Source organism: Panthera tigris, chromosome E2, assembly GCF_018350195.1.
Source record: "Panthera tigris isolate Pti1 chromosome E2, P.tigris_Pti1_mat1.1, whole genome shotgun sequence".
In the NCBI taxonomy this organism is placed as follows: Eukaryota; Metazoa; Chordata; class Mammalia; order Carnivora; family Felidae; genus Panthera; species Panthera tigris.
The window spans coordinates 12570180-12585397 of record NC_056674.1 but is presented as its reverse complement, the minus strand read 5'-3'; the positions used below and the strand labels follow the sequence as shown (position 1 = coordinate 12585397).

The 15218-nt window shown below is 41.3% G+C and overlaps 1 protein-coding gene and 1 pseudogene across 1 annotated transcript; both read left to right on the top strand.

Annotated features, from left to right (window-relative positions):
- Positions 1-6261: 6261 nt before the first annotated feature.
- On the top strand, positions 6262-7170 carry LOC102969077 (vomeronasal type-1 receptor 1-like). The gene has a single exon (XM_007086617.1). It carries the CDS (start codon positions 6262-6264, stop codon positions 7168-7170), a length of 909 nt encoding a protein of 302 aa, XP_007086679.1.
- Positions 7171-7787: 617 nt separating this feature from the next.
- LOC102959595 lies at positions 7788-11326 on the top strand (annotated as a pseudogene).
- The last annotated feature ends 3892 nt before the right edge of the window (positions 11327-15218 follow it).

Here is a 15218-nt window from a genome sequence, read left to right as displayed (position 1 = left end):
AAAAAAAAGATACCTGTGATTCTTTCCATCAAAGAAGATGGCTGTTGGGTGGGGACACCACCAGTGACAGCCACACTGGGAAAAATCTTCACATCCGAGGAACAGAGAAAGACGTCTCAGACCTGGAGGAACTCAGCAGTTATGCCAACCATCTAAACTGTCTAAGGGAACTCTAAGGAGAGGGCATTCAGCCAAATAACATTTAAATCAGAACTAAGCTTTCAGTGAAGGGGGGAGGAGGTGAACACCAGGCAGTGATACTCCTGCTCTGACCTTTCAGTTCCTTTCAAAGCCTCCAAGCGCTTTCCCCTCTTGAGGCTTTTGTAACGGCAGGAATTCTCTTCTCCCTGTCTTTGCCTGAGACACGCATCCTCTTTTGAACTGCAGCTTAATTACTGCAGAAAAAAAGATTTCTCTTACTGGCCTTCTTCTACCCCAAGTCACGTCATGATCACCCCCCACTGGTTCTCAAAAAAACCTCCTCTTTTTGTTCTTGTCAGTACTTATTACATGGGTAATTTTATGTTTATGATATTCCAACTATTCTATTTCTCTGCCATCTAGTCAAATAAAATGTCCATTAGGGCAAGAATTTTGACTCTTTGATTATTCATCAATAGCGGGCATCAAAAAAACTCTGACCCCAGGCCAAATCTGACCCACCACCTGTTTTGCATGGCTAGTGAGCTAAGAATCATGGTTATTCCATTTTTAAGCGGTTGGAAAAAGAAAGATGAACAATAGTTATGGACAGTTGAAAGTTATAAGGTTCAGATTTTACCGCCCATAAATAAAGTTTTATTGGAACACGGCTACACTGGATTGCTTACATATTGTCCATGGCTGCTGTCCCACTGCTATGGCAGAGTTGAGTAGTTGTAACAGAGACCCCGTCTAAAATTCTTACCATCTGGCCCTTTCCAGGAGAAGTGTGGCAACGCTGGACTCAGTAGAGAGACAAATGCCTGGCAGATCATGGAATCTATTGGTCCAAATTCAGTGTATCACTTAGACGTCAGGCATTTACCTCAAGAGCTGACTTTTACTTTTTTCAAAGTTTATTAATTTATTTGGGGACACCTGGTTGGCTCAGTCGGTTAAGCCTCTGACTCTTGATTTCAGCTCAGGTCATGAACTCATGGTTTGTGGGATCGAGCCCCGAGTCAGGCTCTGCGCTGACAGTATGGAACCTGCTTGGGTTTCTTCTCCCTCTCTCTCTGCTGCTCCCCTGCTCCCTCTCTCTTTCTCCCCAAATAAATAAACAAGCTTTAAAAAAAATAAATAAAAGCAATCACTTGTTCAGCAGTGGGATGACAAGAGGCCCTCCTAGAGCTAACAGGCAAAAGGAATCGTTGGCTGCTGAAAGGTCAAGTTTGTGGAGTCAGACAAGGAGACACTGGTAGATGAAAATGTCACCGTGGGGACATGGGAGTTTGCACTCATCCACACAAGGGACCTCTGTACCATTCTCAAGACATGTCTGTTTCCACATATCACAGAAAAGTTTCTCTACAAGTTATGTTGGTCTCTCTGGGTTTTTCTCACTAAGTGTTGCTCATGTTATTTATTTATCTTGGGCCAACAGTTTCTCCGGGATATTATCAATTCCCCTTGTAGACACCGTCATTGCTACTGGTGACATTATAATTGCTGCACTGGTGGGAAATGAGATCATGGTGTCCCTTATCTATAACTTGGAGTCAGGTGCTTTCTCACACTCTCAGGCATAAACCTCGGCAGTGACAGACTCACTATCCAGGTAGCAGAGATCTGCTTGGTGAGTTTTTTTTCTTTTTCCTCCTTTTAGAAAATATCAGAAAAAGTCACTTTCAGTGTTAGAGCTTTATCTTAGAATCCTAATATACTTCTTACCTGGGAAGCGATGCGTGCGATATTAAATCTGAGGATTAGAGAGAAATACAGTACCTTCAGGAGGGCACTAATATATCTCGTGTTTATACTTTATTTGGAGTTATCCTCTTTCCCTTGATTTCCTTTTTGTTCTTGGCTTCCTGAAACCTCCTGTCCATCCTGTCTCACTATCAGACTTGCCAGAAATCTCCTCCTTTCTCTTCCAACCTTTTAAACCCTCTCTTTAAAGTTGGGGACCGCAGACTCTCCACTGTAGGAATATTATGATGAATAAATAAGATACGTGTCTGGCTTTAAGCATGACATTTTTTTCTTGTTTTGTCAGTGGTCAAAACTGGCTTCAGAAGAAAGCCATCCCTTTGGGCAGTGTGAGGAAAAGGCATAAATCATATTCTTCTCAGGTTCTTCTTAGACCAAAGGAGAGAAGTGTAATTGTTGACTCTAACTCTCTTAAGGAGGGAGATATTCCTGAATTTATTTCCCAGAATCAATAATGGACATAAAGCCACTCATTGACCACATCCCCAGTGCTGAGCCAGTGTCATAAATGGGCCATGGCATTAAGACAGGAAATCCTGAGTTTGGGGCTCTAATTCAGGGAACTATCCCTAGGTCTGACCCTACCCTGCCCTTGGTGTGACATGGGAAAATGAAACATGCCATCAGGAAAATGTGCCATACAAGGGCAGGGCCCAGCAAAGAGCCCATGGAATATAGGGTTATTTTTAACATTAGTTGTTGGTACCTGCAGGAGCCACGTGAAGGCTTCCACCTGGCTTCTCCCCACCCGGCTAGAGGCCACTGCCTAAAGAAGGGCTTTAGGTCTGCCTTTTCTGAGTATATGACTTCCTGCTATTTTCCCTTTAACGACTGACTCATTAAAGGGAAAATAGCTAGCAGCCCTTTGTTGCCCTTATATATAGTACTCTTTTTTGACAAAGGAAGCCTGGATCCTAAATATTTGGATGTCCGTGTTCTTTTTTCTTTTCTGGGTGTTTTTTTTTTTTAATGTTTATTTGTTATTGAGAGAGAGAGAGAGAGAGAGAGAGAGAGAGAGAAAGAAGGTGAGGGACAGAGAGAGAGGGAGACACAGAACCTGAAGCAGGCTCCAGGCTCTGAGCTGTCAGCACAGAGCTGGTCGCGGGGCTTGACCTCACGGACTGCGAGATCATGACCTGAGCTGAAGTCGGGCGTTTAACTGACTGAGCCACCCAGGCACCTGTCCTTGGTGGTTTCATATTTTATTTTTGGAAAATGTAGAGCATTAACATGGTCTGAAAACTCAAAAATATATGAAATCTTATTATTAGAGAAATGTCCTTCCCTCTCTTAACTCTCTTTTGAGTCTGGGAGCATGCATTTTCCATCCCTGCCTGGTAATCTCTCTCTTGTGGAAAAGTCACAAGGCTCTTGGTGCCCTTGCTCAGCGTAAGGAGAGGAGAGGGGAAGAGCTGTAGGTCAGAAAGCCCCAGGTTCCACGGAACCACTAATCCTGCACTGAACCCCAGGGGCGCCTGGGTGGCTCAGTCAGTTGAGCCTCTAACTTCAGCTCAGGTCACAATCTCGCAGTTCATGGGTTCGAGCCCCGAATCGGGCTCCGTGCTGACAGCTTGGAGCCTGGAGCCTGCTTCCGATTCTGTGTCTTCCTCTCTCGCTCTCTCTCCCCCTCCCCCTGCTCACACTCTGTCTTTCTCTCTCTTTCAAAAATAAATAAACATTAAAAAAATTTTTTTAAAAACCCTGCACTGAACCCCAAGTTCGGTTGCCCAGTTGCTTGAAAGGCCAATACTCAAGAGACAGTTTAGATCAGAAAGGAATCTCAGCTTTATTCAGGAGGCCGTACATCTGGGGAGAAGCTGAGCACTTGTCCAAGATTTCTGCTTGGCCCAGGGCTTTGTTTTGTTTTGTTTTTTTTTTTAAATTTTTTAAATGTTTATTTTATTTTTGAGACAGAGAGAGACAGAACATGAGTGGGGGAGGGGAAGAGAGAGAGGGAGACACAGAATCCAAAGCAGGCTCCAGGCTCTGAGCTGTCAGCACACAGCCCGATGCAGGGCTCGAACTCTTCAAACATGAGATCATGACCTGAGTTGAAGTCAATGCTCAACCAACTGAGCCACCCAGGCGCCCCTGGCCCAGTGTATTTTAAAGAGGTTTAGGGATGAGTAAAGGCAGTGAAGTAGTCTGTAACTTTTCTTTCTTTCTTTCTTTCTTTCTTTCTTTCTTTCTTTCTTTCTTTCTTCTTTCTTCTTTCTTCTTTCTATTTTATTTTAAAGTAACCTCTACATCCAACATGGGGCTCAAACTCACAACCCTGAGATCAAGAGTCGCATACTCCACTGACTGTGCCAGCCAGGCACCCCTGTAACATTTCTTGATTACATGTGGAGTCAATGGTGCCAGCGACAAATATCACCTCTGTGCTCGTGGGTTGTACGAGGGGCTCCAGTTTCTGTTCTGTGATGTGCAGGACTCTGTTCTTTCTGCAAAGGAGGGCAAGATCCACAGCTACACAAAGGGAAGTCAGGAAAATCATTTGTGTGACCTAAAAAAAAGCAGAGCATTTTACTAAAAGAAAAAAAAATTGCTAGGCTAATTATAAATTGAGGTGGCTTCAAACAGATTTGCTGACCTCTGTAGCACAGGAAAATTCTGGTCCTTCTCTCCTCAAGGCCAGTTATCTGTCTGCTATGGATCAAAGGACTTAGGTCAGCAAATAAGCTGTGTGTTAACTTGAAGGCAGTTAACCCTTAAGACCAGCTGCAGTGCTGTTTACAACTCCTCTAGAAAATTTCTCTGGCCAGGGACTCCACTTTAAACACTAACAAGGGAGCAGAACTTTATGGGGGAGATTTCTTCCATAATCTGCCTTTCTGGGTTTTGGTGGAGAAAGAAGAGAGCGTCTGGGGAGAGCTGATTATCCTACATCTGATGTCATCATTTTCTCAATTCAGCAAGACTTTTAATCTTCCTGGATAACCCCCTCCAATGTCATGCCACCTGAGATATGGCTATCTAGTGCTACGGATAGGGATCAAGAAATATCCTCTATGATATAAGGGAGAAGCAAGTGCAGAATATCAAAGCTCTCCAAAACTATTTCCTTCTTCTGCATCCATCAACAAAAATGTTTCTAAAGCTTGTGCATGTAATATTCTCTTATGATGTTTAAAGCCTAACTATATCTACTGTAATATTCCTTTACCATTATAAAGTTGTTAGTTTTTTCCCTTTTGTCTTGGCCATATTTACCAATGTTAGACTCATTTATATATCTTTTATATTTTTGTCAATTATAGTTATTTTTATTTCTGTTTATTACATTATCTTTAGTGCTGTCTTCCTTCTAATGTCTTCAGTAAAATTAGGAGAATGCATAGTTTAATTTTAAAATGTTTTTTTTTTTCAGTTTAAAATTATTCCATAAAATCTGTTAAATCAGGCAGCCTGACGACGTTATTCATATCCTCTATATTTTACCTATTTTTGTGAACTGAGTGGCATTCTCACAGAGAAATCTGTTAACATCCATCTTGTGTCCTTATATTTCCCAAAGCTTTTTGTGTATAAAGAGACAACTGTCAGTTCAAACCTTACAGGGTTGAGCCATTAACATGAACGGATAAACCTGGTTTCACGAAGGCTGTTATGAATTAGGGGGTGCCTGCCCTAGTCAATGGAGTTGACATTACCTGGCTCCATAAACCATTTATTATGGGAGAACAGTGGTCACACCATAGAATTTTCTAATTAAAAAAAAAATTTTTAATGTTTATTTATTTTTGAGACAGAGAGAGACAGAGCATGAACGGGGGAGGGTCAGAGAGAGGGAGACACAGAATCTGAAGCGGGCTACAGGCTCTGAGCTGTCAACACAGAGCTGACGCAGGGCTCGAACTCACGGACTGTGAGATCATGACCTGAGCCAAAGTCGGATGCTTCACCGACTGAGCACCCAGGCGCCCCAGCATTTTCTAATTTTTAAAAAGAAACAAAAACTTTCAGATCATGTAAAAGTTGGCAGAGAATCTAAAATATTTAAACTACAGAGTGGGGAAAAGGAAGTGAAATATTGGGACCATAAACTTACCATTTCCTACCCTTGGGTAGCCTATGTTTAGAAAACTGTCATTCATAAATGTGCATCCACATACCCTAAATGAAATGCTAGCAAATCGTATACTCTTGGAAGAGAACTAGATTCCTCTTTCAGAGTAGTTCGACTCAATATTTGTACATCCAATAATATGAAGTAGGATTTTGCAAAGAGGAGTAAAGGTGAAATTTGTTAATAATGAATTTGCCATGCTAAAGAAAATAATGCACATATTATTTCTCTCTAGATCATCTGGCTTTGAATAAAACAAGCTCCTTCTGGGCATTGACATTATGGCTTCTTGTGAGTTTGTAGTGGGGATTCTCTTTCTCTTCCAGACTGGAACTGGGCTCCTAGGGAATTCCTTACTCCTTTATATCTATGTGTTGACTTTGTTCACTAAACACGCTCAGAGACGTACAGACCTAATTCTCAACCATTTGGCCTTAGCCAACTTTCTGATCCTTTTCTCTAGGGGAATCCCTCAGACACTGGCTGCTTTTTGTTTGGACAATTTCCTGGGAGAAGCTATGTGTAAGATTGTCTTTTATACGCACAGGGTGGCCCGAGGGGTTTCTCTCTGCACCACCTGCCTTTTGAGTGGCTTCCAGGCTATTACTATTAGTCTTAACAATCCCAGGTGGGCAGAACTCAAACTGAGAGCTCCTAAGTTTGTTCAACCCTCCTGTTGCCTCTGTTGGATTCTTCATCTCCTGATAAATATTGTCGTGCCAGTGAAAGTGACTCACCCAGGGAGTACTAGAAACATTACAAAAAGGGATTTTGGATTGTGTTCTGTCAAAGGGTCCAATTCATTCGTAAGCTCACTCTGTGCATTCCTGTTTACCTTCCTTGATATTTTGTGTTTGGGACCCATGGGTTGGGCCAGTGTCTCCATAGTGCTCTTCCTGCAAAGACATAAGCAGAGAGTCCAATACCTTCACCACACCAGTCTCTCTCCCAGAGCCTCCCGAGAGACCACTGCCACTTTTACTGTCCTGCTTCTAGTGAGCTTGTTTCTTTCCTTTTACTTTCTGTCCTCCCTCTTATCACTCTATATTACTTGCTTTGTCAACCCAAGCCTGCAGCTGGTGAACATCGGTACATTCCTTTCTGCTTGTTTTCCAGCTTCCAGCCCCTATGTGCTCATCAGCCATGAAATTAAAGGCTTTGTCAGTTGTAAGACAAAAATCTCCAAATAGTCCGTTTACAAACAGCTACCCTTCATTCCACAATTTTTTTGAGTACAAAATATTTGGCAACTGTGAGTCTAACTGTGGCCTCATTTAAAATATATCCTGGTTATGTTTCAATGTGAGATTTGTCTCGTGATTCAATTTTCTAAATGCATTTATTTTCTTGTTGAATATTGCCTTCCAATGTAGCAAAATATGTTCTATTCTCTGCAGAAACTGCATAACCCAAGAAAAATGGGCTCACTTATATTGACACTTGGCTTCACCCTAATGACATGGCAGGACCTATATAATAACCTTAATAGGAGGCCCACTGGATACTCTTTGTGCCCTACCACACATGATCTGAATTCGCTTTTAGAGGCCTCATCTTTTAATATGAATCAGCCAAAGGCCAGCAGCCATTTGAAGAAACATTCTACCTTGATAGAAAAACACAGGGATGGGGGGGGGGGAAGTAACATGGAAAAACGAAAACATATTAAGGAAGTAGACCAAAGTCCTGCAATTTGTAAGTAATATCATTGATGAGATATGAAATTCCACTGCATGCATGAAGCAAGGATAGGATGCTATTAAAATGAATGATAGAAGACTAAAATGAGCTTTTGGGAATCAGCACCATGACAGAAGAAAGTACTCAGGCAGAGCGGTTGGAAGGTAATATGAAGCAACCTCTAGGAAATTGGAAGAAGGGGAAAGAACACTGGAAACATTAGAAAAACAGCAAAACTTTACTGGATGAATAATAGCGCTGGGAGAAAGAAATGTAAATGTGGAGAGGAGAATAACATCAAAGAAATTCTACAAGATGGTTTGTCACATCCATTGACAGACTAACGAGGCCTATTTGTTTAATGGGAAAAGGATCAAAATAAGCCCATATCTAAATTTTAAAATATTGGAGAGACTAATATTCTATAGTTCCATCCATGGCATTGCAAGTGGCAAGCTTTCATTCTTTTTTATGGCTGAGTAATATTCCGTTGTATGTATTTCACTTATGTGGAATTTAAGAAACAAATGAATATTGGGGGGAAATAAAGAGAGGCAAAGCAAGAAACAGACTTGTAACTATAGAGAACAAATTGATGGTTTGCTTGGGGGGGCAGTGGACTGGGGATGGGTTAAATGGGGGATGGGTATTAAGGAGGGCACTTGTGATGAACACTGGGTATTATATATGAGTGATGAATCACTAGCTTCTACACCTCAAACTAATCTTGCACTGTATGTGAACTCACTGGAATTTGAATAAAAACTTGGATGAGAAAAAAGTATTGGAGAGAAATAACAACTTCCTAAAGATTCTGGAGAGCAAACAACTGGCCATACCCAAAGGGAGGAAAATCAAAATGGCCTCAGGTTTCTAAAGAGCAACATTGAAAACTGGGATGTGATGGAACAATGCTGTCAAACTTCTGAGATAATGATTTACAAACTCAAATTGGATACCTGTCAAACTAAATTAAAAAAAATTTTTTTAACGTTTATTTATTATTGAGAGACAGAGAGAGACAGAGCATGAGTGTGGGAGGGGCAGAAAGAGGGGGAGACACAGAATCCAAAGCAGGCTCCAGGCTCTGAGCTGCCAGCACAGAACCAAATACGGGGCTCGGACTCACAAACCGCCAGATCATGGCCTGAGCTGAAGTAGGACGCTTAACCAACTGAGCCACCCAGGTGCCCCTCAAACTAAATTTTTTTAATGTTTATTTTTTAGAGAGAGAGAGAGCACAAGCAGGGGAAGGGCAGAGAGAGAGGGAGACAGAATTCGAACCAGGCTCCAGGCTCTGAGCTGTCAGCACAGAGCCTGACATGGGGCTGCAACCCACAAACCGAGGGATTATGATCTGGGTTGAAGTCCTACACTCAGCCGACTGAGCCACCCAAGCGCCCTGGATGCCTGTCAAACTAAACTCAGGGATGATATAAAAAAAAAGGTGTTTTCAGGGGCGCCTGGGTGGCTCAGTCGGTTAAGCGTCCGACTTTGGCTTAGGTCATGATCTCACGGTCCGTGAGTTCGAGCCCCATGTCGGGCTCTGTACCGACAGCTCAGAGCCTGGTCAGATTCTGTGTCTCCCTCTCTCTCTCTGACCCTTCCCCGTTCATGCTCTGTCTCTCTTGGTCTCAAAAATAAATAAATGTTAGAATTTTGTTTTAATCTCTAAAAAAAATAAAGGTATTTTCAGGAAGGCAAGGTCTCAAAATACTCTATTAATGCTTTCCCAGGAATTACTGAAGGCCAAACTCTGTAAAGAAAGTAAGTGAAAAAGGGGGCGCCTGGGTGGCTCAGGGGGTTAAGCGTCTGACCTCGGCTCAGGTCATGATCTCCTGGTGTGTGGGTTCAAGCCTCTCATCGGGCTCTGTGCTGACAGCTCAGAGCCTGGAGCCTGCTTCAGATTCTGTGTCTCCCTCTCTCTCTCTGTCCCTCCCCCACTCGTGCTCTGTGTCTCTGTCTCTCAAAAAGAAATAAACATTAAACAATTAAAAAAAAAAAAAAAGAAAGTGGGGCGCCTGGGTGGCGCAGTCGGTTAAGCGTCCGACTTCAGCCAGGTCACGATCTCGCGGTCCGTGAGTTCGAGCCCCGCGTCAGGCTCTGGGCTGATGGCTCGGAGCCTGGAGCCTGTTTCTGATTCTGTGTCTCCCTCTCTCTCTGCCCCTCCCCCGTTCATGCTCTGTCTCTCTCTGTCCCAAAAATAAATACAAAACGTTGAAAAAAAAAAAAAAAAGAAAGAAAGTAAGGGAAAAAGAAGAAAATATGGATCCCTAGAAACTGGAGATTCAACGATATGAGATAATGAGATCTGTTCAGTGGTAGAGAAAGGAAAGCCTAGGTTGACAGCTGTATAGCCAGTCTAGAGATTACATAGTGCAGTTGGTGGCAGAGGAATGTACTAAAGAAGAAAATTAAACTGATAGAATTCCTGATGGGTTCCACTGAAAATTTGGGAATGAATAAAGAGTTTGTACACGGAGAAGCCAAGTATATTAAAACACACGAATTCTAATTTGGGGAAGTTAAAATTGGTATGAGAATACAAATTTAACATGAAACGTCACATAGCTCAGCGGTTAATGGTCGTAATGTATAAACACTGATGATTTATTTGATCAAAATAGATGTATTTAAGCTAGTGTGGAGGGTTTGTTTGCTTTTCCGTCAAATGAATCTCTAAATGATACACTGGCAAATATTATGGAAATATATTAGGTACGCCCGACTCCCAGGGGCAGTCCTGTGAGCGGGATCGGGAGTTCCCTGTCTCCCTCTCCACTTCCAGCGGGAAGTCACTAAGGACTAACACCTTTTCATCAGATTTCCTCTGATTTACCCTGAAGTGTATGTGAGAAGGATGTGCATTGCCAAGAGATGTGGAATTAGGTTCCAGACTCCAGCTATTATCTTCCTCTATGAGAATGAGATAAAGGGGGAAAGTTGCCAACGCGTCATGCTAGTCTGAAACTTTTCAAAGTGTTCAGATTGCAACAGAACTGCTGAACAATTACAGAATAATCCGTGACACAAGAGTTACCTGGAACAAGTGTCCCTGGGGCAGCTAGAGAAGTTATTCCGTTTTTTCAAGGTCACTTGTGGGGGCAAAGTCTGGCAAAAAAAAAAAAAAGTGGAACAAATTCAATGGGAAACAACACTTGATCCTGAGGAAGACTTGAACAAAGTAGATGGCAAGAGACTTGCCAAAGAAAGAGAATCATGGGGCACCTGGGTGGCTCAGTTGGTTAAATATCTGACTTCGGCTCAGGTCATTATCTCGTGGTTCATGAGTTTGAGCCCCACATCTGTGCTGACAGCCCAGAGCCTGGAGCCTGCTTCAGATTCTGTGTCTCCCTCTCTCTCTGCCCCTCCCCTGCTCGTGTTCTGTCTCTCTCTCTCAAAAATAACTAAACATGTGAAAACAAACAAACAAAGAAAGAGCATCATATATGAGCTTTCTGAGAAAAGCTAGAAGAAGGATGATTCAAATTTTATGACATTGAAGTTGAGTTCCCACAGGATGAACAACTGCAGTCTTGTGGCTGGGACACAGAGTAAGCTGATGAATTCTGCTATATAAAAACCTCAAAGAAATATATTGGGCTGGCAGAAAATCTATGTGTATACAAAAAAGTGTATGAACGCGGTTCTAGCAAAATCCATTAAAGAACACTAAATGAACGTGTTGGGTCATGTTTGGATTGACCATGTTACTTTTCAAAACTGGGACATGTAGAGTATCTACTATTTAGATGCATGAAGAAAATAAGGAAAACAAAATACAGGAATCTGCATTTAAGGAGCTTACAATCTTGGGATGAGCACTGGGTGTTGTATGGAAACCAATCTGACAATAAATTATATTTAATAAAAAAAAAGGAGCTTACAATCTAATTGCAAGATAAGCAAAAAACTTGTGAAAAGCTAATTAACAGTATTAGGCAGAAAAAAATATTACAGCCACATGCTCTTTAAAGATTAAAGAGGGTCACAATATTCAAAGATATAATGTCAGAGAATGACCTAGATTGTAAGGAAGTCATGAAGTAGCAATGGAATGACATTTAGCACTTAAATCTAAATCACAATCTTCCTGACTCACCAATCAGATGTGGACTCCAGAGTCCATTCAAAGATTAGCGTTTCCTTACCTGGTTGTAGATAATGTAATTGGGGCATTCTCTGTCTCCTACTTGTGTGTTACCCATAGATACTGCATTTTTCCTCTTATCTCACGTTTGATCTGGGTTTTTTAGTTGTGTTGTTGTTACATTTTGCGTTTGTTTGTTGAGGATGTGTTAAGCAATTCAGAATAAAAGAAACCAGGGGTCCTTAAAAAAAAAAAAAAGATTAAAGAGGGTCAGATTACCATAGGGTAGGACAGTCAGGGAAGACTTTGTCCTTTAGTGGTGAGATCGGACCTTGCCTGGTCCTTGAAATGGTGGTATTTGGATAGAAGTTTATATAGAATTCCAGGTGAAGGAAACTGGGAGGGAAAAAAAAGGCGGGGGGAGGAAGGTAATGGTAAAGAGATAGGGATTAGGATATTTTATTTGAGGAACAGTAAGCAAATTACGGTTTGATAAGGTTGGAGGGCATATATGGCTACCAGGGGATTATTCTGTATGCATTATGTCTTTATATGTATTTAGCTCTGTTTGTTATGTAGTTTTCTCGTCTATTTGTTATGTATTTAACTCTGGAGTAGAAGAATGCCCTGCAGTTACAAGTGGGTGTCATTTGATGGACAACAGGGGAAATCTGTGCCCCTGGGATCAGGAAATATATGCTAAAGACTTTCTGACACCCTGAAGCTCTTCCCATACATAGAGGTTTGCTTGTAAAATGGGAAATCTACCCATAATAAATGAACATAATAAAGGCCAGTTTAGGCCTGTTCTTGAGTTTGGACCTACAAAGAGAACATCTTTGTTGAACAAGGTTTATGTGTACAAATACATTTTTTGTCATATTGGAATACTGTGTAATTGGCAGAAATTCTGTTTTCTGCAAGGAAATTAATACTCATGAAATAAATGTTTAAACATTTTTTTTTAAAAGAAATATACTAGGTAATATGGAGAATGGTAAAAGATGGGATCAGAAAAGTGACGGGGGCAGATCATGAAGGAGATTATAAGCTATACAGGCCATGCTTAAGAGTTTGTCGTTTGGCTTTCATTGTGTGAAAGCCTTTTTTTGAATAGTTACTTCATTCTGTTAACTGTTGCACAGCTGGGCTGTGGGAACTGAGTATTTTGTACTGATAACGCGATCCTGACTGCCGTCAAACTCAGCCATCTCTGATTTCCCATCCTGCGGGCCCATTTTTGTCATCCATTATCTACAATGCTTTCTGGAAGCTGATGCAAAGTTCAAATACTGGAATCTGCATTTACCCTACCAATTTAAAGTGTAAAGAAATTTAAGAAAATAAACACAGGCTTACAAAATCATCAAATGTACTAGAGAAAAGAGATCTAGACAGGACTTTCAGGAAGTAAAAGATGGCCAAACTGGAAATTGTATTTCTGCAGTCGATTTCTGTCACAGACAGGAGGGGGGGATGTCATGAGGGTACCACCGGAACTGTCATGTTCAAGACCCAACACCATAGCTAAATCTGGGCATTAGAAACCTTTGCCACTGACACCTCATCGGGCTTTTAACATTTTAGTAGCTAATAATTGGGGATATAACCTTCTGTAAATAAGATCATTATCTCCACAACCTTGCCTGACAGAGCAATCAGCAGGAAAATAGCATCTGTCTCACTTCTATCTTCCAAACATCAGCCAAGTGTTAAGAGAACTTAAATTTTATTTGGATTTAAAGAAAAATTTAAGAGAATTTTTAAAACCTAGTCCACTCCCACTAACCTAGCCAAAAAGGAAGTGGGAGTTTATATTTTTTAGCATTACAGCTTCCTCAGTTCAGGAAGGCACACTGAGAACACAGTGGATTGATCCTGAGGGTCAATTTACCACATCCATCAACATAATCGAGAAAAGATTAATCTAGAAACCAAAGCATGAACATTACAAAGTCTGTTAATATAATTCACCGTATCAATTCTGAAAGTAAAAATTCAGATGTTACTCTCTCTAGAGTCTTTTTTTAAATTCCAGTATAGTTAAACGTACAATGGTATATTAGTTTCATGTGTACAATATAGTGATTCAATAAATCCATACAACTCAGTGCTCATTATGGTAAGTGTACTCTTAATCTCTCTCATTTATTTCACCCAGCCCCCCACTCCCCTCCCCTCTGGCAACCATCAGTTTGTTTTCTATAGCTGAGTCTGTTTTTTGGTTTGCTTTTTTTCTTTGTGTTGTTTCTTAAATTTCCCAGGCGAGTGAGATCATATGGTATCCGTCTTTCTCTGACTGACTTATTTCACTTGACATCCATCCACGTCATTGGAAATGGCAAGGTTCCACGGTTTTTACGGCTAAGTAATATTTCAATGTATATAGATACCACCTCTTCTTTATCCATTTATCTATCCATGGAAACTTGGGCTGCTTCTGTAATTTGGCTATTGTAAGTAATTAATAAACATAGTGGTGCATATGTCTTGTTGAAATGGTGTTTTAATATTCCTTTTTAAATGTTTATTCATTTCAGAGAGAGAGAGAGAGAGAGAGAGGGAGAGAGAAAGTGAGCAGGGGAGGCCAGGGAGTGAGGGAGACACAGAACTCAAAGCAGGCTCCAGGCTTTGCGTTGTCAGCACAGAGCCCAACGCGGGGCTCAAACTCACGAACTGAGAGAACATGACCTGAACCGAAGTTGGACGCTTCACCGACTGAGCCACCCAGGTGCCACAATATCTTTGGATAAATACCCAGTAGTGGAATACTGGATTGTATGACATTTCTATTTTTAATTTTTTGAGGAACCTCCATACTGGTTTCCACAGTGGTTGCACCAGTTTGCATTCCCACCAACATTGCACGAAAGTTCCTTTTTCTCTACATCCTCACCCGCACTTGTTTCTTGTATTTTTTATTTTAGCTATTCTGAGAGGTGTGAGGTGATATCTCCTTGTGGTTTTGATTTGCATTCTCTGATGATTAGTGATGTTGAGCATCTTTTCATGTTTCTTTTGACCATCTGTATGTCTGCTTTGGAGAAATGTCTGTTCATGTCTTCTGCCCACATTTTAATTGGATTATTTGTTCTTTTGGTATTGAGTTGTATAAGTTCTTTTTTTCCTTTCACCGATTTTTAAAAAATTTTAAATTTATGTATTTAAATTCAAGTTAGTTAACATACAGTGTAGTATTTTTTTAATGTTTATTTATTATTGAGAGAGAGCGAGAGAGCACGAACAGGGGAGGGGCAGAGAAGGGGGAGACACAGAATCTGAAGCAGGCTCCAGGCTCTGAGCTGTCAGCACAGAGCCCGACGTGGGGCTTGAACCCACGAACCGTGAGGTCATGACCCGAGCCGAAGTTGGACATTAACCGACTGAGCCACCCAGGCACCCCAACATACAGTGTAGTATTGATTTCAGGAGTAGAGCCCAGTGATTCGTCACTTACATATAACACCC

What these genes read in the sequence shown, in the direction of transcription:
- LOC102969077 (XM_007086617.1), top strand. Translation starts at nt 6,262, where the DNA reads ATGGCTTCTTGTGAGTTTGTAGTGGGGATTCTCTTTCTCTTCCAGACT.